At 42.4% G+C, this 24,053-nt stretch overlaps 2 protein-coding genes and 2 long non-coding RNA genes across 9 annotated transcripts in view; 2 read left to right on the top strand and 2 right to left on the bottom strand.

Moving 5' to 3' along the window:
• Nucleotides 1–2,950, top strand: part of IRF2 (interferon regulatory factor 2) — a 39,125-nt gene extending 36,175 nt beyond the window's left edge. For all 6 annotated transcript variants that reach the window (XM_082237918.1, XM_082237917.1, XM_082237921.1 and 3 more), the window contains one exon: nucleotides 1,558–2,950. In XM_082237918.1, the coding sequence (XP_082094044.1) occupies nucleotides 1,558–1,881 (324 nt within the window). In that variant the 3' untranslated portion in view covers nucleotides 1,882–2,950. The remainder of the gene's footprint in view (nucleotides 1–1,557) is intronic.
• On the bottom strand, nucleotides 2,427–5,857 carry LOC309540784. The gene is made up of 3 exons (XR_014223488.1): nucleotides 5,258–5,857; nucleotides 3,627–3,677; nucleotides 2,427–2,536 (listed from the first exon to the last, which is right to left on the bottom strand). It is a non-coding gene; the product is annotated as an uncharacterized lncRNA (long non-coding RNA).
• A 430-nt stretch (nucleotides 5,858–6,287) lies between these two features.
• Nucleotides 6,288–22,511, bottom strand: LOC309540785. The gene is made up of 4 exons (XR_014223489.1): nucleotides 21,382–22,511; nucleotides 14,552–14,738; nucleotides 7,282–7,424; nucleotides 6,288–6,584 (listed from the first exon to the last, which is right to left on the bottom strand). It is a non-coding gene; the product is annotated as an uncharacterized lncRNA (long non-coding RNA).
• ENPP6 (ectonucleotide pyrophosphatase/phosphodiesterase 6) overlaps nucleotides 19,840–24,053 on the top strand; it is a 29,259-nt gene continuing 25,045 nt past the window's right edge. Inside the window, exon 1 of the mRNA XM_082237916.1 lies at nucleotides 19,840–20,281. Coding sequence (XP_082094042.1) covers nucleotides 20,041–20,281 — 241 coding nt within the window. The 5' untranslated portion in view covers nucleotides 19,840–20,040. The remainder of the gene's footprint in view (nucleotides 20,282–24,053) is intronic.

The raw sequence follows: 24,053 nt of genomic DNA, 5'->3' as shown, positions 1-24,053 counted from the left end.
TTGCTTTGCAGCTGCTCCTTCTCCATGAGGGAAGTGGAATCTCAAAGTTAGCACAACTCCTCTGGAGTGCCAGCCGCACACAAGCAGTTCTCAGTAGCAACCCTGTTGCTGCAGAAACCTTAGAATTACTCCAAAGGCAGCATTTTTCAAGCATTCTAGCTCAGCTGGGCTTGCAAATTGGGCTGAGTTGTGGTAGAAGTTGATACAATCAGTTCAAGGTGCCTTGGTATCAATGCAAAGAGTGTGCCCTTGCATTGATCTCCGGGTGCCAGCATTGCTGGATCAGGGCCTCTCTAGCACCCACACGACACAGTTGTGCTGCACAACTGCTGTGCCATGTCATCAGAGGCCAAAGCTTCCTTACGTAGTGTTCTGGGGTGCTTTTTTTGACCCAGAACAGCCATTGGGGCTGGTGTGTATCTGCACCAGGCGTAGCTAATTATCATTGAAAACTGCATGTCTTTTTGCTTACCTTCACACTTCAGGAGTCATGGTGTTTGCAAGTTAATGCACTGCTGCAGCAATCTGTAATAGGACACTTTTTTCTCCTTCAAAATGAGCAGTGAAGTCTTTCAGTTGGGTACTGCTACAAACAAGCAACTGTGCATAACATTTTCCGACTATGAAAGCTAGTTGCAGCTTGCTTGTTTGTCGTATCTGGGTTGCAAGCTGCCACTTTTGGATTTCCTGAGCTCACATGTGGTTGAACACAATGGCAGGAAGTTCTCCTAGCCATGATGGAAAGCTTTCTTACACATGTGGTACCTGCAAATACCAAAAGTATTTCTGTCCAGCCTCACAGTCACTTCTTGTATGAGAGAAAAAGCATTCTTCACTATAGCTTCTGTAGCTGATTTTTGTTGTCAACCCTGCAACAGGGCAGGGTAAGTCGTAAGTGTGTATGTTTATGTATGCTTACAATGTGTACTGCATCAGTGAAACTCTGTAGACTTTCCTCCTTCACCACACAGACGCTGGATGGACAAGGAGAGGGAGTGTACCATTGCACAACCCCTGATATTGGCATGTGCACCAGCTCCCTGACCGCTGTGTAGTCAGTGACAGGTTCGAATGAGGTGCCTAGGCAATCAGGAACCCTGGGCAATTGGGGCTTCCCAGTTGGCATAAAGAAGCTACAAACACACACCCAGACTTTCCCCAGATGTATGAAAGTCAGGATGATAAGACAGTGCATGTGTCAGTGTAGGAGCACTTCTGCCACATGCTAAGTTGGGAGCTGGGGGCCCTTTTATCGCACCTCACTTGGCATGGCCAAGCAAAGGCGCCTAGGGCCAATTGTGCAAGGAAGGGAGTCAGTAAGGCCCAAAACAAACAGGTTGCAATATGGAGCACAGTTGAGGGAGAGGGGAAACTGCCTTGCATTCTAGATCCTCCTGGGGTGAAGAGTCCCTTTCTGTACCCTCAACACTATGACAACAGTCATCCTACAAGTGTGGTTATTGCCTCCTCTACAACAAATGACTTTTCCAATTGCAAGAGGTGTCCTGATTATGCTGTATGTGGGATGGATAAAACCCTCTTGTCTCTTCTCTGCAGGGTCATCTTCACTGGCAAAAGGAAAACGTTGGCGGCAAACAATACTACAGCAACTTGGGGTCCAGGAACTCCCCTTACCCGCTTCCTGGGATGGCTACTTTTGTGACTTCCAACAAGCCTGACCTCCAGGTCACCATTAAGGAAGAAGCCTGTCCCTTGCCTTACAACAGCTCGTGGCCTTTCCCAGAGCTCCCTCTGCAACAAATCGTGTGCTCGGCTTCCACCAGCTACAGCAACAGCAACAGGCCACCGGATCACGAGAACCGGGCCAGCGTCATCAAGAAAACGTCAGACATTACTCAGTCAAGAGTCAAGAGCAGCTAAGCCACATAAACTGGCACATTCTTGGCGGATTCTCTGTTGTGGCTCTGAGGAGCACATCTAATGTACATTCAGCAAACCGAAGAGAGAAGAGCCTTGACAGTGCGGAAGGCGACCGTGTCCAACTCCAGCACTGGAGCATTTTAAACTCAGGACTCCAACCAACAGAATGTAGACGTGAAGCTGGACAGAGGTCCAAGGTTACAGCCCAGGGGCAGGAAACAAGAGGACCAAGAGCCCCTCCCCAAATGAAGTTCCTCCATTTCTTGCAGTTCAGGCCACAATGGAACTGGAAACCTCGGAATGGAAAGAAAAATGTGAACTTGCTTGATTTTTGTTTTTCCCCAGAATCAGTTGTGAATATGTACATAATGCAGTGCTGTACTAGCAATACTGCAGACTGCTTTTGCACCTTATTGAAAAAAAGAAAAAGCACTTGCAAAAAAGGCCTTTCATGATCTTGCTCTTATTAATGGCACACTTAAAGCCCCTTCTTCCCCACCCTCAACTTCGCTCCTTCCCAGGGCTCTTCTGGCTAATGTCGCCTTGGAGTTTGGAAAAAGAATCAAATAGGAAAGTAAAACCTCCTCCTGTACATTTCGCAGGTTGTTTTTAAGAGTGCTTACCTTATACTTGTCTAATCTGCTATGCTTGAAAGCTGTGTGGTACAATAGAAGAAAATCTATTACAGATATATTATGCAAATTCCCAGGTTTTAAAGAGAGAGAGAAATACTCTAATTCTAACCAGAGTAAGCTTTTTTATTTTTTTATACAGTGGGATATTTTATTCAAAGTAAAATTCTAAAGTGAATATTAATTGTTTTACTTTTTTTAATCTTTTCTACAGCAAATTTATAATTTTACAATTCAGTGACTTGGTTGTCAGCAACCATTGCATCTTTGTGGCACATTTTCTTTTTTTCTTTTTATTTCTTTTTTCTTTTCTTTTTTACAATTTGTAAAGGTGAAATAGCTTTTAATGAATTTTATGTAGCAATCAAACTATCCTGTGGATTGATAATAAATATTATATATAAATAAGTTTTTAAATAAACACGTTTTCTTTGGTGTGTGGGATTTAATACAAATATATATAAGATAAAACACTTCCAAAGGGATCGTGTAAAAAAGTTAAGGTGGCAATTATTTTCATGTTCTGAAAACAAAAGATGCCAAAATATATGATGTGTGTTCCATTAATTGAGAGGCGCTTTGGGGCACGTTCCAGGCTATAGCAAGAGGCAGGAGGAATAAATGATAACTTTTGCTGGATTATAGCTGTTGTTTTTTAGATTAGGTTAAGTGAAATTTCTTAGTGCTTCAGGTACATTCAGTGTCAAAAGTTATTTACAGTGCACAGAATGCTTACAAAGAAATCCTGCACACAGACCAGTTTTACTAATTTGAGACAGAAGATTTGCTTGAGACATACTGTTAGAACAAATTGAATGCTAAAGAGCTATAAGGTGCACATCTATAAGGAAACGGGTAGCTCTTGCCTCCAAAAGCCAGCATTGTAGTTTAATTTTGCAGTGAGGCAATAAAAGCTGTAATAATTTCTGCTGGAAATCCTACTGCTTGGGCTTTCTGTTTTGGTATCCCATAACTGGGATACTTCTAAATCTGGCTTTCTTAACCACTTTAGAAATATGGGTGAACAAAGCAGTGCTATTTTTCAAGAAGAAAAGGTGGTGGAACTCACCATGAATGCCTCCTTCATTCTCTTAGAACAGCAATGGTGCCTACCTGAGAGGTGCTGGGACTGAGTTCTGGCAGGTTCCCACCGAAAGAAAAGCCCTGGAACAGAGAATCCCAGTTAGTGTTAACTGTGGATAATATCAATGAAGAGATTCTAGGCAGTGAGTCAAGGCTTGTCCTATATATGTAAAACGTATTTATACTCAAGTACAGAATCTGACTCTCAGGCAATTCTCAAGGTGGCTTATGACAATTAATCATCAGTAACCATGAAACCGGAACGCGGGTGGCGCTGTGGGTTAAACCACAGAGCCTAGGACTTGCCGATCAGAAGGTCGGCGGTTTGAATCTCCGCCACGGGGTGAGCTCCCGTTGCTTGGTCCCTGCTCCTGCCAACCTAGCAGTTTGAAAGCACGTCAAAGTGCAAGTAGATAAATAGGTACCGCTCCGGCGGGAAGGTAAACGGCATTTCCATGCGCTGCTCTGGTTCGCCAGAAGCGGCTTAGTCATGCTGGCCACATGACCCGGAAGCTGTCTGCCGACAAATGCCGGCTCCCTCGGCCTATAGAGTGAGATGAGTGCACAACCCCAGAGTCGATCACAACTGGACCCTAATGGTCAGGGGTACCTTTACCTTTACCTTTAACCATGAAAACAATACATAAATTATTATGAATGTGGCTGCAGTTCTCACACATGACGAAGCAGCCACCTTACTTAAAGGCACTCAGCACAGGGACAGGTTAGACCCACATTCATTTATGGTTTATATAATAAATGAAGCATCCCCTAAAATGTCAGCTGCTTGAGATATATATTCATCTGCGGCATAACCCAAAGTTTTCACACATGAAGCGGAAAGCATTTTTGTGCTACATGATGTTCCCCCTACCCTCCAAAAATAAAACCTATCATCAATCAGAATGCTTATTTGCTTGCAATATCATTTGTTCAATCTTTGCACTTGGACCTGTTGCAGCTGCGATGCTGCTTGTGGCATAAGCAAAACAACAAAGATTGTGAGATCAGCCACTTGGCCCAGATAATTTCTTAGCAACACAGCCAAATTATGCCTAAATCAATCTATGTGCTTGTTACATTTCTGCCCAACCCAAATGAGGACAGAGCAGCAAGGTGCATTAGGCTGATAGCCCAAGGCTATTCAGTGAGCTTCAGAGCCTTAGGGCGAATTCCATCTTTTCTTTTTCTGCTTGGATACAAATCTAAATTGAAATTGTAAAATGTATGTACTGTAATTATATCACAGAGAATTCTCTTTAGTTGAACTATGTCAGTATGGGTAGAAAATATATATTTTGCTTCTATAATGTATTTTTATTTGTTAAAAGTGCATGTACACGCACACACACACACACACACACAACCAGCCATGGCTCTACTGCTTCAGTACTAGTTTATGCACACACAAAAAAGGGCCTTGAGAAAGTGTTCAAGTAGCACACATTTATCCTGTCATTTTGAAACGAACTTAAATGTTGGTAATTTATCACACAGTGAAGTTTCACAGCGCAACTAGGAAACCACAAGTAAAGTGCACACAAGCCTCACGGCTGCTACTGATAATGAAGTTTCCCAAGTATTGTGCACTTTTGTTCATATTTTAGCTGTAATGTCATTGCAGTGCAGCATTTTAACTACCAGTAGTTCCAATCACTTACAATAACAGGTCCGAATGCTTGTACTTTCAGAAAGTTGATACAGCTCCTTCTTTGGCACGGCTGCAATTGCTCTTTTGGTTCAGGATACAACTGCATTTGGAGATTCTTTTATTAGAGTTCTGTACACAGACCTATCTCAGGTCTCGCAGGGATTGTGTGTGCTCCTAGAACAAAAGGATATGGTTTAGTCTTGCTTTATACATCAGGGATTCCCCAACTCCAAAACATAGTAAGAAAACCCCTTAGGGTTTCTGTTGTGAGTGAGCACCAGATTCAGCCAAATTGCAGGCTAAATTGGGCTGATTAGAGGGGATCTGGACTTTGGCTGAGTTGGGTTGGGGCAGCCCTGGATCAGGCTGGGCCATCTGGGGTGATGTGCAGCCATGAGGGACAGGGCATTGGGTGGAAAGGCTACAGTAGTCTGCTTTGCCAGCATATTCCCCACAGAGAATGTGCTGGGGAAGCAAACCTTAGCAGGATGGAATCCTCCACTCATCAGGATTCAATCCTGTGGGCTGCAGGATGCTTTTTTGAAGCTTGCGAAGTAGCACCTAGCAGGACTGAACCCTCTTGCTCTTGGCTGGGAGAGGAGATGCAGCGTTTCTTCCCCCTGACTGTATCTCAGTTGCAGTTGTCAGAACCCTAATTAAAGGCAAAGGGACCCCTGACCATTAGGTCCAGTTGTGGCAGACTCGGGTTGCGGCGCTCATCTCGCTTTATTGGCCAAGGGAGCCGGCATACAGCTTCCGGGTCATGTGGCCAGCAGGACTAAGCCGCTTCTGGCAAACCAGTGCAGCGCACAGAAACGCCAATTACCTTCCCGCCAGAGCGGTACCTATTTATCTACTTGCACTTTGACGTGCTTTCGAACTGCTAGTTTGGCAGGAGCAGGGACCGAGCAATGGGAGCTCAACCCCATCCATGGGGATTTGAACCACAGACCTTCTGATCAGCAAGTCTTAGGCTCTGTGGTTTAAGCACCACCCCACCCCAAATTGTTGGCTGGACCCAGGGCAAGGTGGGTGGTCCCTGGGTCTGCCAGGCTTGCAGAGGGGGTGAAGGGGGCTATGTGCAGCTACAGGTTCTGTACTATGACCTTGCTGCCCTGACACAGCAATACTGATAAGCTCTGAAAGCTCTAGCTTTGTAGCAAATCCCAGCATATGTGAATGAAGAGTCTTGCCCTGAATCAAAGCAATAGTCTACCTACCCCAACAACTGGCTAATATTAGTTGCCAGCAGCACTTCTGTAGGATCTCATGACCACAGATGGATGGACATTTGATGGCTCTGTTCTCCAAGTTTTTAAAGCTGGAGATTACGAGTACTGAAACCAAAAACTTCTTATTTGCAAAGAATATATTCTGAGCCATGCTCTTTTCCCGATAGAATTCTATGCAAATTCAACTAATTATTAGCAGTCATGTAATCATTTTTTAAAAAACAACAACAAGAAGAATACAAAAATTTAGGAGCCAGTGAAATTTTATAGTAGTTGGATAGGAGCAGAGAATGAGTTCATTACTTTTGCAGCAACCTTCATGCCAACACTCAGGCCCAATATTTTTGACACACCAGTGGCTATTAGGCACATTCATTATTTATGCTGTGAATTTAAGTACTTAGGTATTAATTTCAGGTATATGATAATTCTGAGAGTACTCTGAGTTGTACTTAAATAGGCCTTAATTTTAAATAATTGGGACTGCCAAACCCCACGCACTGACTCCATCCTTCAAGCAGCCCTGTTCTGTTCGGACAGAAATTCATCAGCGGAAGCTTTTCCTGAAAATGAGGTGATGGGGGTTGGGAACCTCCAGCCCACTGGACAGCTCCACCCAGGCCCTGATCCTTCACTGGTCCTACTCTGTCTGTGCTCTGTGTCTTTCCAAAAGCTAAACCTCAGAGTGCATTGGTTAGAGTGGCCCTAGGACATTGTTCTGCCAGCACTGCCAGACTTCATGCTAGGGTCTTTTAGTTTTGTTAAGCCCCGATACCACATCACAGGCTTCCTTTCCACTTACCTCCTCTGTTCCAAAGATCTCACCACTGCTACTGAGGCTGGAAACCCAAAGGTGGGAAGGGTGACCTCAAAGGCCTGGAGATAAAGCGCAGCAGGTAGAACAACTTTCCAAAAGTCCAACCACGGGGCATGGTGATTAGATAACTAAGAAGTGAATGGGAAAGTCACAAGAGCAGGATTAGTTAAAACAGAGTTGCCATAATTGAAACAGTAAAAATCCAGACAGAAAAGTGGTGGTGGTGGTTGTTGTTTTGGCCAAAGGTGTGGAGCTGCTTTTAGTTTTAACCAAAGTTGTTGAGCACTGCCGACATGGGTTGCCATGCGTCCGGATTTTCCCAGACATTTTTGTGATTTCTGCCCAGACACTACTTCCGACAGCAGTATTCCAGGGAAATTTTGGACGTGTGACAACCCTAGTTAAAAAGAGTGACAACCCTAGTTTAAAATATACATGTTGTTACATGGATTTGACAGATTTCAAGGCAAACCTTTTGAAAGTACAGTACGTACAGTGCAAACCATTTGTAGCCTATATTCTTAAAGCTGTGTTGGTTTTTTTAAAAAAGTGCTAAGCTGCTACAATGAAATAGCGGCCCAAGAATGACTAATTAAATACATTTCAAAACTCCTTCAAACAGAGCTATGTTTTTATAATCAAAACTCCAGCTCCTCAATAACTGACTTTGACAATGTGTTTGCACTTTCAGTTTACACAACAACCTGCTCGGCTAGTTGCTGCTCCAAGTTCCCATAGTAACCATTCACTTGGCTGCCTTGCCATGGAAACTGCATATTATTTCCTAGTACCTGAATGACCTTTGAGCTACAGAACAAGAAAAGGTAGACAACTGTTTCACGTACGGACGTCGTATACTTATATGTACCCCTGCAGCAATTTCTTGCGGGTACTCAGGTCAGATTCTCCATTCACTTAAATGGAAGTAGGGAGTGCCACACACACAATGGAAAGGCAAAAAGAACAAGTGATAGAGGAAATGTGCCTACAGGTTCAAAAAGGTTAGGGACCGCTCTTCTTGCTTCTTGTCATTTCAATAAGTGTCCTTTTGCTGCTGGATGTTGCAGAAGGTTTTCTACACAGAGGCACCAAACGTATTAAAAGGGGTGTTACAAAAATGGTTTAGTTAAACAAACCATGGTTTCATGTTACATCTGAACCCAGCCACTGGCTCCAGGCTTGAAGTCATTACCAGAATATGTACACATTGAACTGCAATATGAGCATCGCATGATGTGACAGTTATGCAACAGTTTAGAGATAACAAAATAATAAAGTTTTCTTATATTAGTGCAGTTGGTTAACTATCTTCCTCCCGCCTTCATTGTTAGGAGTTACTGAGGCTCTTGGGTAGTAGTAAAGTCGAAAAGGGTTTATCAATGCTAGCCAGAGATTGCAGCATTCTTTATAGTGACAAATTAACAAACCCAGACTTCCAGTACTATTTACCTCTTTCCTTTTTATAACTCTGGCCCTTTGAGCAAACAAATAGCAACTATGATGCAACTTCATCAAACATTTCATTATGGAAATATGCCAAAGTTTATATAAAAAACACACACAAAATACTTGCACTAAATCAGTTCAAAGGTTACAGCAGATTGTTTCATGCACACCCAGCTATAACTAATGTTAGAGCACTCGCCGTCTTCAGGAAACAAAGGAATGAAATCAACCACCAAGTCAATGATAATCTTTTTGATCTACATGAACTTAAAAGAGTTTGATGCAAAGAGGTTTCTCCCTTTTGTTTCCTGGGCTGGGCTCCTTTGTTCTCAAAAGCCGTGTCTTTGTCAAAAACATCAACAAGTGTTCTGTACCTTTCCCCATCAATCATTACATCACTGTGAAAGGGAAGGTTGCAGTTGTGCCCTTCCTGCCTTGATGTGTGGAATGTAAGAGCTCCGGAGCCCTGCTGGTAAAAGGTGGCAACTGCATTAGCATGCTAAGGCGACATTATCCATTGTAACAGATTTCCTTTTTATTATAATGCTGACTCCGAAGCAAACCAAACCAACCTGATTTATCTCTATCTGTGGTAATGGGAAAAGAGCATTAGGTATTGTTCAACAGAGACAAGGACTCAAATCCCTGTGCTGTCTAGCCTTGAACACTTGAGGCTGCATACACACCATACGTTTAAAGCACATGGCGCTCTCCAAAGAATCATGGGAACTGTAGTGTGGGGAATTGTAGCTCTGTGAGGCGTAAACTACAGTTCCCAGAATTCTTTGGGGGTAAGTCATGTGCTTTAAATGTATAATTCTCTCGGCTAATCTACCTCAGAGTGTTTCTGAGAGGACATGACTGACCACATACATGGTGATGCAGTTTTCAGGTTTCAATTTTCATATTATTTCAAGAAACACAATCCTGTATCACTTCTGCTCTCCATCCCCAGGACTGGCCAAATCTAACATATCACTCAGAGTAGCTGTCATGCCAGCACAGTACGTCTGTCTGTCTGTCTATTTTATTTATTATTATTTTCAGCATTTGATCCTAAGAATCATTTCAGTTGCAAATACAATTTTATTCTCACTTTCACTTGCACTGTTGATAAACAGACAGAACCAAAAATAGAAAGAGGAGGCCAAGTCATGGGAAATATCTGTGCAAAAGAATTATGGAAGGCGCAGGAGCTTCTGACAGTTTTAAAGCTGACTCTTGCTTCCATATAATTAGATATGTGTTTTTATTGGAAGTTATTGCTGGTTAAAGAGCTCTGTTAAATGGAATGGGCAAATCAGTATTTACGGTAATTTTTGCTATTTGGGCTGATTCATGCATTCCATGAATTCTACATACAGGCCTCACTTGACAGAACTTTTAATTGGGTAATTGGTGAGATGAAATTTTAATCTGTGGGGCTACGTTTGAAGAGCACACTTAATTACTAAAGCCATTTTGGCTCCTGTGTGTTACTGTAACCGAGAAAGAAGAACATATTAAGGAAAGGCCATGGAACTTTTGTTTATTAAATGGAACCTCTTTCAGGATTTCTTCAGTCCTCAAAAAGGCACATATTGAGCTTTTAAAAAACATATTATTATAATTTATTTTTAGATAATAACAGTTATCAAGCAAAACGAAAAACAAAACAAGCAAAACCATTTCATGACCAGCAAAATACAGTCCACTGCATTATAAAGCACAACAAAATTTTGATTGCATGCTATTTCTGATTATCATTATTATCCTTTCAAAATGTTTCAGGTTGTATCGAGAAAGCGTTTGTTTTCTTTTTTGGCAAAGTGAATGCTACCTGTGTATTTTGCTATGTTGTATCATTTCTTTTTAATAAAATAAATAAAACAACAACACACAACAAAGCACTCTGTGTGTCAACAGAGGCTGCCAGTCATGTTCCTGATGTGCAATATAAGCAATTAAACCAACTTTCATAAAAAGTGCCTTTCATCATCATTAGATTACTTCTTGCTCCAACTTCTTAGGCAGCTTTTCCATTAAAGCAGATTTGTTGATACCATTTGTCCACCCAATTATTACATAGCATTTTCAATTGTTTGGTTTTGTTATTAGACAGACAGATGGATGATAGCTCTAGAATTTATTTTTTTTAGGACAAGTGCACTAGATAGCCTCAAAGTAACATAGGTACATGACTTAGATTCCACTAATAATTCTGCTAAATAGAACAGAATATGGAACAAGGTCCTGTTCCACTTAGTCTCTAGCAGAAAGGAAAATTCCTTAAAACCGACACCCAGGTAATACCTGTCCCCTCTCCACTGACCATCTCCTACACTGCAATATGTCATTTGGAAGGAATAATCCACAGCAATGCTCAAACTATTCCCACTGTGCATAATCCATGAGTACTTTTGAAGAATCAGGTAAAAGGTAAAGGGACCCCTGACCATTAGCTCCAGTCGTGACCGACTGGGGTTGCGGGGCTCATCTTGCTTTGTTGGCCTAGGGAGCTTCCGGGTCATGTGGCCAGCATGACTAAGCTGCTTCTAGCGAACCAGAACAGCGCACGGAAACGCCGTTTACGTACCTTCCTGCCGGCGCGGTACCTATTTATCTACTTGCACTTTGATGTGCTTTCAAACTGCTAGGTTGGCAGGAGCAGGGACCAAGCAACGGGCACTCACTCCGTCACCGGGATTCGAACCGCCGACCTTCTGATTGGCAAGTCCTAGGCTTTGTAGTTTAACCCACAGCGCCACCCGCGTCAAATCAAGTACCTTCCTTCAAAAACAAGCAAGCAGAACCTCATAGATAATCAGAATAACTTCAATTATGTATAAAGATTTTAAGGAGTTCACGGGAGTTTTTGTGTGTGTTTTACTTCCCAGGTCTGCTTATCTTCTAGTCTAGGACACAATTGTTTTGCATCTGAATGCACAAGAGCTGTTGACGGAGGAGGGAGTCTCCTGAAATTTAAGGACGAGAACCCTGCTCATTGTAAACACTGCCCTGAGGGTTATTTCCTGCTTCCCCTGCAGCAGCCATGACAACAGTCATTCACGTAAAAACAGTTGCTAGGATGCCACTTGGAAGGGAGGGAACAGAGAGAATACCAATAATATTTCATTTAAATACAAGAAAGACCTAAATTTAAAATATCCAGTAATCTCACGAGTGTTCTTTAAAATGAAATTTCACATAATTTTTAAAGGAAAAAGAAAACCAGTGTGAAGCTCACTGGGTGTAATTGACCACTGTTGCCCAGTCTAACCTAATCCACAGGGTTGTCAAAAGTGGGGTGGGGGGCAGGCAAAATAACTACTTGTGGCACATATGCCATCCATTATTCTTTGCAAAGCTCTCTCTCTCTCTCTCTCTCTCTCTCTCTCTCTCTCACACACACACACACACACACACACACACACAGAGAGAGAGAGAGAGAGAGAGAGAGAGATGAAGTTTGTTTCATTTTTTCCAGGGGAGGGGTGTCTGTGGTTGGGTGAGAGAGATATCATGTGTTTCAGATGGCCTTTGGGAAAAGATGCTTTGGCCCTCCAAGGTTTCAACTGGCTGTGTGGTATCTATAAGGTTTTAGCTGGTTTTAAACAGAAATTACTATTCTGGCCTGAGTGAGTTGGTTGTTATGGCTGGGCTTTATTTTAAATATATTATTACATTTATCATATATTATTGATTTTAAATATATAAATTATATATTTTTAAATAATTAGTCATGCATGCACAGACATTTAGTACCAGTTCTTCTGTCATTGGGATATAAATCAAACGAAGTAGCTTAGAATGAAAGCAATTTCACACAAAAAGGTGTGGTTGGAGAAGGTTTGTTTGTTTAATTTCTTGCCTAGTTTCACAACATTAAAGATTTGGATAGGATATCGCTTCTCTTTTAAGATCAAGATAGCAAAACACGGAGGAGGGAGCATGGGGGCTGATCAATTTATCAATGGATATGCAGACAAGTGTCCTTTTTTGAACTTAGGTTTAAACAATGCTGACACCTAGTGGTCACTCACAACTCAGTCAATTTCAAGAAGTGCCTTGCTGGATCAGCAGAAAGTCTAAGTACAGTACTCTGGTTTCCAACAAGAGCCAGCCAGGGAGGTGCGTCTAGAAGGAGCACAAAATAAAGATGATGACCTTTTCATTGGCTATGTTCATCTTGAACATAGAGGTTCTGTCAGCTTTATTTTATTTAAGAAAACAGATCTTCATTCATTTACAGTGGTACCTCGGGTTAAGAACTTACGGTAATTTGTTCTGGAGATCCATTCTTAACCTGAAACTGTTCTTAACCTGAAGCACCACTTTAGCTAATGGGGCCTCCCACTGCCGCCGTGCCACCGGAGCACGATTTCTGTTCTCATCCTGAAGCAAAGTTCTTAACCTGAGGTACCATTTCTGGGTTAGCGGAGTCTGTAACCTGAAGTGTCTGTAACCTGAGGTACCACTGTATTAGTATATTTGTAGCTCCCCCTTTTTTTTTTTTTTACTGACGGGGCTCCCTATTTACAAGTTGGGTTTTCCTTCCTTTTCCCTGTCCTAGCCATGACCAGGGCAACTGGCTTGCAGTGCCCTTGCACCTGCAATTCGTTCCTCCATGGGGCAATTTGTGCTCAAGAAGGAAAGTAACCCCTTCCTCCATGGTCCAGTTCCTCCAACATATCTGGACCTAACAATAAACTAGACTGCAGATACTGTACATAACCACAAACTGACTGATATTTAGGTTTATCCATTCCAGACACCCACTGATTTCCTGGGGGAGTGAATTCAGTAAACCCTTATCTGTTTTTTTCTTTTTCTTTCTCTTTAAAATTTCCTTTCTCCCTTATTCAGGGTTGAATCTCACTGCCTCTCAATTCCACTCGTGCCCCAGAGGGCAAATGCTAACACTTCTTGGCAAGGCTACCACCTCTACATTCATTCTATATGAGTAAGATAAATTCCAGTTTTTCACTACTTTGCGGGGCTATACCCCAACACACAAATATACTGTCTGTGATTGTCTAGCTAAGCTCTGTATCACAGTAATAGTTCATGGTTGTTAACATTAGCATATTATCATCACCACCACCACGATTTATCAGGGCTGGTCTGGGACATGTTGCCGCTTGAGGCAAAACAGAAAATGGTGCCCACCCCTCCTCCTCTTCCTGCCCCCTGCCAAAGCCCCTTTCTGCTGTTCTGTCAGCTGAGGCAGCAAAAGGCAGCCCCGGCTGGGATCCAGATCTGCTACCCTTCCCTGCTGTCAAATTAGCCAGCTGCCCAAGGTGACTGCCTCACGAAGCCTCATGGGCAGGCCAGCCCAGTGACTTATTAAGCTTATTGGCTGTTTTATAGAAGCATCTTAATGGGACTTGCAAGTAATAGTAAAATCAAAACACAAAAAACAAAACAACTAAAATGAAGTGCAATGCGAGGTAATCAAAGTGTAAAAACAATCCCTCCATCCTCAAACACAGGCCAAAATACCGCAGACACCCTCTAAAATAAAATAAGAATGCAGTGGTACCTCTGGATATGAACGGGATCCGTTCCAGAGCCCCGTTCGCATCTAGAAGCAAAAGTAACTAGCACCAGCACGTCTGCGCACGTGTGTGTCGCTTTTCGCCGCTTCTGCGCATGCGCGTGACGTCATTTCGAGTGTCTGTGCATGCGCAAGCTGCAAAACCCGGAAGTAACGCTTTCCGTTACTTCCGGGTTGCCACGGAGCGCAACTCGAATGCGCTCAACCCGAAGCGCATTCAACCCGAGGTATGACTGCACAATCAACTGCTGCAAAGAAAAAACACCAAAATACCTTTGAGAAAAGAAACATCTTTGCCTTGTGTCAAAAAGATAGCAATGTCTGCACCAGGCAGAGCATTCCGTGTCAGGGTGCCACTGCTGAAAAGGCCTGTTCCCACATGGCCCTCTGGACGGCTGCTGGAGAAGGATATCTGATGATGATCACAGGGCATGGACAGGCTTATAGCAGGAAAGGCATTCTGTAAGGAAACAATCAAACTTTGGGAATTTATTCCTTTGGATTTTTGGAATAACTATTTACTTGCTTTTTTACTTTTTTACTTACTTACTTAGCTTGCACCCAAATGGCATAGATTAAACAGTGCTATTACACAGGCTAATCCAAAGCAATATTTTATTATTCAACACTCTGAATAACAAGGATTTGAAATGTAAGTAGACTGTTCTTTGCTATCATTTTTTCTATAATTTCTGTGCTGGAAGAAACTTCCAAACGGCTTCAGTTTTCCTTTAGGTCAAAATGTTCAGCCTACTGTTTTAACTGATTTGGCATGGCAGTTAGTTTGTTGGCTCTCAGTCAGCGTTTTTCTAATTATCCAGCAATTAAAATCATGTGCAAACCATGCAATTAATAAAGAAACAAAAGGTCAGCGATGGGAAGAGTGAAACTGGACATTTTGGCAGTTTAGGCGCTTTCCTTAGAAATGGGAAAAGAACAACCTCAACCTAGAAAGCTAAAGCAAATTGAGAGAGGAAGTGGTAAGAGTTTCACTCATTTCCACTTCCTCCTTCAATTCTCTGGTTTTCCAGACTGAGCAGATAGGATATTAGGAGGGAGGGAAAGAAAGCATTTTGAAAAACTTTTGGAGTAAAAAAAGAGGAAAAGATGGGTTTAGTTTTTACTTCTACTCTGTGACGTAAGTGTTTGGCTTAGTCCCCCCCCCCCCCGCCCGGGAGTTTGTGTTTATCTATCCTGCCTTGGGATCTGTTTATTTTGTGTGTGTGTGTGTGTGTGTGTGTGTGTGTGTGTGTGTGTGTGTGAGAGAGAGAGAGAGAGAGAGAGAGAGAGAGATGAAGTTTGTTTCATTTTTTCCAGGGGAGGGGTGTCTGTGGTTGGGTGTTAGCTTGATTCAGCTCCTTCAACAATTAGCAAAGTTTTGCCTTCGACTAACAAATAAAAGTTACGGCTTTGAAAGCGAACATTGTGAAGGTGAAACTGATGCAGACACTTGCTTTGAGTACTAGACTGGTGGCACCAGTGCATCAGGTAATACAGAAACTTAAAATTGTTTGGCATGGCTGAGGAAGGTTCTCACCCTGATAAAAAATGAAACACTTGTGAGGCAAAGGGACAGAACAGAAGAAAGAGCACAAGGATGATTCTCAAGTGCCAAGGGAGACTTTCATGGGTGCCACTGCACCCATGGGTGCTCCATTTGGGATACCAGATTTAGCTGAAAAGCTTTCTGCTCAAACAGTTCAGACCATCTCATGTGCATTTATCCACTTGCTCCTGAGAGTTGGGAATGGCACAGAGGGGTGCAATTTGTACAGACTGGCAAAAACCAGAAAGGTTCACACAGTGCTTTTTCCCTAGAACAAAAGGTGCCAGAATACCCCCAGAAAAAACCACTGGGTTTACATCTCATTGCTTTTAAATGGAAGGAATGGACACAAAGCTCTCTTGAAAAATTTCCTCAGGCAAGCCATTTATTACTGTTAGACCTTGTGCCATTTTCAATTTGAATTCCATGGGCTTCATCATAGGAGTGGCTGCCATTTGGAATTTGGGGCACTGTGTATGATCAGGCTTCTCCCCGCCCCCACACATAGTGATGGACACACACCCCTTCTCCATTCTCCTTGCACCATTATCAAGCTATCCAGGTTGTATCGGTGCTGTTGCAATGGGGAGAATCACTTGCATCACTCCACAAAAACAAAAGTCTGAGCACAGCTTGCAGGTGCCACTCACTGAATCTGTGTGGTGACTGGAGACTGCAGGTGGCTGCAGAAGGCTTGGACTGCCTTCATCAGCCCAAGAATGCTGTTTTAAGCATTTGAGAAAGCAGGACGCTGCCAATAAAACACATGAGCATCCCAGGAAATCAGCCATTCTGGCACCCGACCTTGCTCTTGTTTTTCATTACAAGTTGCCCTAACCCCATACTTTAATGGTGGTGCAGCTCTGACCCCACCGGTCTGCTATTTGCTGTGCTGGCTTCGACACTTTTATTTTCCCAAACTTTATTTCTGCCAAATCTAACTTCTTGGCTGCAAGATTCTTAGTTTTGTCTCTTTTCTGGATTCTGGGACTTTGCATTGGCCAGCCTCCAACCACATTCAATATGTTCTGGCCTTTCACTTGGCTCAAAGACCGTTCAAGAAATAAAGAGCTGCTTTTTACCGAGAGGATTTCTTAACTCAGCCAGACTGAAACAAAATCAGAATAATAATAATAATATGCATGCTACTTATATAGCTCTTTTTCTCAAGTACTCAAAGTGTTTCACATACATTATTTATTTCATGACACAATAAATTATTATTAATTATTATTATTATTATTTCTATACCACCCTTCATCTGAAGATCACAGGGCGGTTCACACAAACACAAAAATAAAAAACAGAACACAAATTACTTAATAAAACAAGAACCAAAGCATACCAATAACCCCTGTCCCACAAACACACTTAAAAGGCCACAAAATGCTCAGTAAGCCAAAGGCCTTGTTACAGATCTATGCTTCTGCCTGGCACCTAAGGATATGTAATGAAGTAACCAGGCAAGCCTCCCTGGGGAGAGCGTTTCACAAATGGAGAGCCACCACAGAAAAGGCCTGTTCTCATGTTGTTGCCCTCTGGATCTCTAGAGTCTATTGCATTATCAACATCTGCAACAAGGTGGCTTTCTGAGGTGACATGTTTTTTATCAAGCTGATGGGAGAGAGTGACACGGAGCTTAGCACTATAAATCAAACAGAGGTGACTTTCAAAGTCATTTGACTGTAAAAGAAAGAAAGTTGTGCAAACCCATCCATAAGGATGCCAGCTCCTTTCCAAAGAAAGATCGTGTGCCTTTAATAGCTATACAGAAACCAAGCAGGCACAACTTCTTCCATCACAGTGCTGCAGTGCCAAGGAAAAATGCACAGGCTAACCCCCCCCCCCCGTCTTGCAGCTATTAGAACCCAGGCAAGTCCAACTCTATGTCTTAACGTGATTTTAAAAACAGAGAAAAGTTTCAAAGCTTGCTAGTCATATGAGGAGTGGTACAAGTTATCCAACACTGATGTTACAGGCATTATTCATTAGTACAATTATACACTGTGCTGTGTCAGCACTAATGCAGAGGGGAAATTGAGTTTCGCCAGGGGACACAATGGCTTGCATGCTTGTAAAATAGTTTTTTTCTGTAACAACAAAGGCACAACTTGATAGAAAACGTCTCTCTTCCCAATCAGCAAAGGATTACAGGAGTCCTCACCCCAAAATGTGTGACATCTGCACACTTCTTTAGTTACAGGGGCATACAGTAAATACTCAACCAAAGAAAAGGAGTCAAAACAAGCATCACATCCTAGATGATCAGTGCCCTGTTGCTCCCTTGAACTGTCGCCTACATTCCTCCACACAAGTTGCCTTTCTGTTTACTTTTAACGTATAATTGATGTGTATGTGCGTGACAGCACAGCAGGAAGAGAACAGTAAAATGCAAAGAGGTATGTCAGAAGTCTGGCACCGACTTTCCTCACATAATACTACAGTGGTACCTCAGGTTACATACGCTTCAGGTTACACACTCTGCTAACCCAGAAATAGTGCTTCAGGTTAAGAACTTTGCTTCAGCATGAGAACAAAAATCGTGCTCCGGCGGCGCGGCAGCAGCAGGAGGCTCCAGTAGCTAAAGTGGTGCTTCGGGTTAAGAACAGTTTCAGGTTAAATACGGACCTCCGGAACGAATTAAGTACTTAACCTGAGGTACCACTGTAATAATAATTTATTTATACCCCACCCTTCCCGGTTCAGAAAACCGGGCTCAGGGTGGCTAACAACAAATTTAAAATACTTAATTGTAGACGCAGCATAAAATACAGTATAAAAACATGAATAACAATAAAATTCAAAGTTCAGAAATCAATCTGAGGAAAATCCATCTAATAAACATTAGATAGTCACCGGGGCTAGCTGGCTGAATTAGTCCTACTTGGGCCAGCGAGGAGGCCAGGGGGGAATTAGCTGTGGGGTCTCAGAGCAGGTAATCTTCATAAAAGGGAAGGGGGAAGGAAGAGAAGGGAAATAAAAGATCAGGCTGAATTCAAATTAAAGGCCAGGCAGAATAGCTCTGTCTTACTGGCCCGGCTAAAGGAGGTTAAATCCTGTAGGGCCCAAGTCTCATGGGACAGAGCGTTCCACCAGGTCAGAGCCATCACTGAAAATGTCCTGGCCCTGGTGGAGGATAGTCTGACTTCCTTAGGGCCTGGGACCTCTAAATTATGGTTATTCATGGACCTTAAGGTCCTCTGCAGGGCATACCAGGAGAGGCGGTCCCATACATACAAGGTCCCTAAGCCACAAAGGGCTTTAAAGGTCAAAACCAGCACCTTGAACCTGACCCTGTACTCCACCGGGAGCCAGTGCAACTGATAAAGCACAAGGTGAATATGCTCCCATGGCAGGGACCCCGTGAGGAGCCTCACTGCAGCATTCTGTACCCGCTGGAGTTTCTGGGACAGTTTCAAGGGCAGCCCCACACAGAGTGAATTACAGTAGTCAAGCCTGGAGGTGACCGTTGCATGGATCACTGTCGCCAGATCGGGGTGGGAAAGGTAAGGGACCAACTTACCTAGACTATAATATAAATATAAATAGACTATAAATATAGGAAGTCACTAACATACGTGAAAAATTTCAAGCCTGGATGTCAAATGCCTCTGTAAATTTGCAAATATCCAATACTGTGCCAAAATCTGGTGAAGCTAATGTAGGAGTCAAAAACAGAAATAAAAAGTGCACTCCTCATACTTTAAAATTATATCAACTCACTGGCTTTAAAGAAAAGGTTTAAGATCTGAAAAATTCATTATGTTTTTGTTCTCAAATTCATCCAGTTTGTTTTGAGTGCCCTGAAAAGCCTGACATGTGGGAACCGAGAAGTTGCATTGTTCCTGTGTTAACCTTTTGAGTGTCTTGGAAGCGCCACTAGAGCTAACACTGAGAACCAGGTTTTTATTGCTTCAATGCAACATTTACTTCTATAGTCAGAGCACGGTACCAGAATGCAGCCCACAGCATCCTGCTACGCTACATCCGAATGCAAAGTCCACCGTGTTATAGCAGTTATCCTGTAACTTTTTAAGTCTGGCAATTCCAGTTACTGCTGCTGTACCTTTAAACTCTGGAATCAAACCAGCAAAATGAGAGCAAGCAGTGTGAGGTCCAGCCCTTCAGAGCAGCTTCAGATGCCTCATTGAGAGTTATTGCACAGGGACAGGCAGTGCTGACAGGGCTCTGCCAAAGCTCCTCTCCACCCAGCAACATGGCAAAGCACATGGCCCCCTTTCTCCTGCTTGTCCTCACCCTGGCAAGCTCATCCCTTGCAAGTCGGAAAAAGCTCCTGCTGTTCTTGATTGATGGGCTTCGCCACGATTATATCAGCGATGAAGCGCTGGAATCCTTGCCTGGCTTCAGAGAGATTGTGAACAGGGGGGTAAAAGTGGATTACCTGACACCAGACTTCCCCAGTCTTTCCTATCCAAACTATTACACACTGATGACTGGTGAGTACATTCTTTGACTTTCTCACTACAGGGCTCTTAACAGCAGGCAGCCTTAATCGTTGCAGATTGCATAAAGTCAGTAGTTTTTGTAACACTGCGGGGATGAATACGGACTAAATTTTTAAATGAGGATTCATCCTTGCTGAAGATTAAAAGGAATGACTGGAATGACTGCAGGTCAGTCTGAACTATATATATAAAAACAATTAATTTGTCAAGTTTTTGTTCCACTTTATTCTCAAGAAAGAAACTTTCCCCCCACAAATATAATCTTGTCAAACAGTTAGACCTTGTTGGCTCATCTGAAAAGCAAACAGTACAATCAGATTTTTTATAGAAAATAAAAATAAATTTTGACTATTAACTGTAGTTGTGATGACTCGATAGTAAACCACTTAACTTCTCGCCTCAGGGAATATCAGGCATTAGCAAAAGTATTAAATGATTCTAGGATACAGAATACTATTCTCAGCTGGTGCATCTTCCCTCACTGGAATACAGTATTAGATTGTGCTGAGTTTTCTTCCCCACATTTCTGAATAACTGGTTAAGATATAATTTAACAATTACTGAAAACAGACATTCATTTATTTGAGGGCGTGTAAACACATTTAATCATTTTATGGATCATTTCACTTTATTAAGCAAAATTTGCATCAATTCTAACTTAAAACTGAAAATATTGTGGCAGGACAGGGCGGGGTTGTTGTCCACATCATTACAGTATTTTCTTTCTATTTTTGTTCATTGCTTGTCACAGTTGAGAATGTAGATGCTTCCACAGCAGGTTTATATAGTAAATAATGTCAGGTATGTAAACTTGGAGAGCATCTAAGGTGCTCTCCAAGTTTTCATATTTTGCAATAAAGCTTTCTTTTCATCCTAGATAAACTGCAATTTATTTGCTTCTCTAGAGTACTTCTAATATTTCCCATTCTGAGCACTTCTGCCAGCGTCAACACACGTGACCCTGGCATAATAAAAACCCTTGTGAGTAAAACCGGCATAATGTCATGGTTTGTGACTTCGTGCTTGTGCTGCGGTAGGTACATTGTTTCCTGCGTTACAATTAGCTCTATGATCAGCAGATAACTACTTACCCAGCTAGCCACTGAAATGTCTTACTCTGAAGAAGCCCCACTCACTTCCATAGAACCCCCTCAGAAGCAGAAGGTTGTGGACTGGAACTTCTGCGGTGTTTCCAAAGTTCACTTTGCTTCCCATTCTGATTACGCAGCAGGAATGTGTGAGAAAGAAAAAGAATATAAACAAGGGGCAGCTGGTCCAAAAACTGTCAAGAATCCTGGAATTAAAAAAGCAAAGCACAAGCTTTGTATGATCAAAGCACTGCACTTGAATTAAAGAGAGGATCTGCAACAGTTTAAGTGTTATTCAAATACATACAGCACTCTGAACCCCCTGGATAACTAAGGCTGTAATCTTGAACACACTTCTGTGTAAACCTGCATAGGCCTGCTCTGCATGTTGAGAAGCGTCCATAGCTCAGCAGTAGAACATCTGCTTTCAATCCCTGGCATCTCCAGATAGGGCTGAAACCCTGGACAGCTGCTGCCAGTCAGTGTAGACAAAACAGGGCGAGATGGACCAATGGGCCAGACTCAGAATAAGGCAGTTTCCAGTGCAAATCACCCCTGCCATGCAATGATGGGAAGAAGGTGCTGGGAGGTCGGGCAGCTGGAAGAAAGCACTCTTAGCCACTGAGGACACCTGTTCTTCCAGAGGCAGTGATAGATCTAGGAGTACTCTCAAACTATATACCTGCTCCTTCAGGGAGAGGGCAACTTGACCAAGAACAGGCAACTTGCCAGTTCCCCACACTTGGGAGCAACTTGCCCACAGGGATTCTGTTTTACCAGGATTCAGCTTCAGTTGACTGGCCTTTTCCCAGCCCCTTAATAATTCCAGACATTGGTCAAATTGGACTTGTTATCACCTCAGAGATGTGAGGAGTAGAGAAGGAGGGTGGAGTGTCATCAGCATACTGCTTACACACCTTGCTCCATATTACCAATTGGAATGGTCATCTTTTCTACCCAGTCACATCTGGTTTATCAGGTTACTCTAGGAGTAGGACCTGGGAATGAACACATCACTACACAGGAGTGGCTGCTAGATGAGAGTGAACCAACAGACACTCCTTATTTATTTAGTTACTGTCACACTACAAAAAATGCAGTGAACTTCCTTGTGCCATACTTGAAGAACAAGGGCTATGATTCTCACAGTGCACTACTTACCATACTAGAGGATTTTGATTGGGCAGGGAAATCACAATAAGCACACCTAGGTTGCATTTCTTCAATAAATAATTTTTGCAAAGAGGATACTGGTTCTGGTGTTGCTCCTGTGAGTGCTCCAGCAAGATGGCATACCACATGGCTGTTGGTTGGCAAGGGAAAATAGGTACATAAAAAGAGAATTTCCTAGATGCCAGGATCCAGATCTGGGGCAGGTACTCTTTGGTGAAAGAACCCCAGCAGAGATTTTAAAAATCACAAAATATGCAGCAAAGTAAAACATGGAAATATAGGCTGTTAGACATTTAAAAGACACCCTCTAAGTTTCTTCCAGAGTTTCCCACTTCCCCTAGCACAGAAAAAGACCAAATGTTTGGTAAGTTAAAAACAGTTTACTTACAAACTTTTCCAAGGTCAGATTCATGTGCTTTTCCATGCAGCATTCAGGAAACACAGGCAACAAAACTTAGGTTAGTTCCAAAATGGTGAAAATCCCAAAATTATTAGGTACCTGAAGACAAGGATTGCATGTAGAAAAGGTGATGGGGAGTGACCTAGCCAAGTCTGGAAATGTAGCTCAATAAAGGCATAACTAACACTAAAATGCTTTTATCAGGAGTGGGTGCCAAGGTGAAATTTTGGTGTTCCTAGTTATCCAGAAGAGCCAATCCCTTAGTTGACACACTTACTCAAGGTCAAAGCAGAGCTCAGTTTTGGAAAACAATTATGGTAATAGTCTAAAACAGTTTGACACACTGCTTTCCAGAGTTGGTTATCACCCAATTGCAGGAAAACACTCAGTAGGCACAGTGGCAATTCTTTTAATATATTTTAACTGAGAAAGGTCCACTCTTGCCTTAATTGTCGGCCACCCAGATTCTGTACGAAGAAGGATCTTTCAGGAAAACCACAACTGGTACATGTTTGTTTTGATTATAGCCCCAAGACTGTACTCATTAGTGAAACACTCCGGTAAATGCCAGGCAAAGACTCCTGCTGTCCCAGACCTGTTAATTTTTGTGGTAGTTAAGTACTGCTTTAGCTCTGTGCATTTTTATTCTTCTGCTATGTGTTTTTAATTTGTTAATGCTATGGAGTTGTAAACCTCTACTGTTTAGTTTTTAAAATTGTGTAGTTCAGCCTTCTTCAAGCACTCTAACTACTTTGGACTACAGTTCTCATTAACCCCAGCCATCAAGGGTTATCACATCAGCATAGGCTTGTTCTGTTTGCTGTGGGTTTTTTGGATTTTTCTTGCACTTGTAATACAATATAAAAACAAGAGTAAATAAAAAGTAAGTTGCCTACTGTGTTATCGGGCAGTCTGTAAACAAACAAATAGGGATGCAGGTTCCCTGAATCATAAATATTCACAGGTGTGCAAACATAATTTGCAAATATAGAAACATTTCTTAATTCTATATTCCAGCCCTCAACCTTTACAGTCCATTGCTGTTAAAATTCCCCCCACCCCACTGCACTGCCAGAGAAGATTATCATCTCCAGTAAGGGAG

Source organism: Podarcis vaucheri (assembly GCF_965113315.1).
Source record: "Podarcis vaucheri genome assembly, chromosome: 9".
NCBI lineage: Eukaryota > Metazoa > Chordata > Lepidosauria > Squamata > Lacertidae > Podarcis > Podarcis vaucheri.
This window is presented reverse-complemented; position numbering and strand designations above follow the sequence as displayed.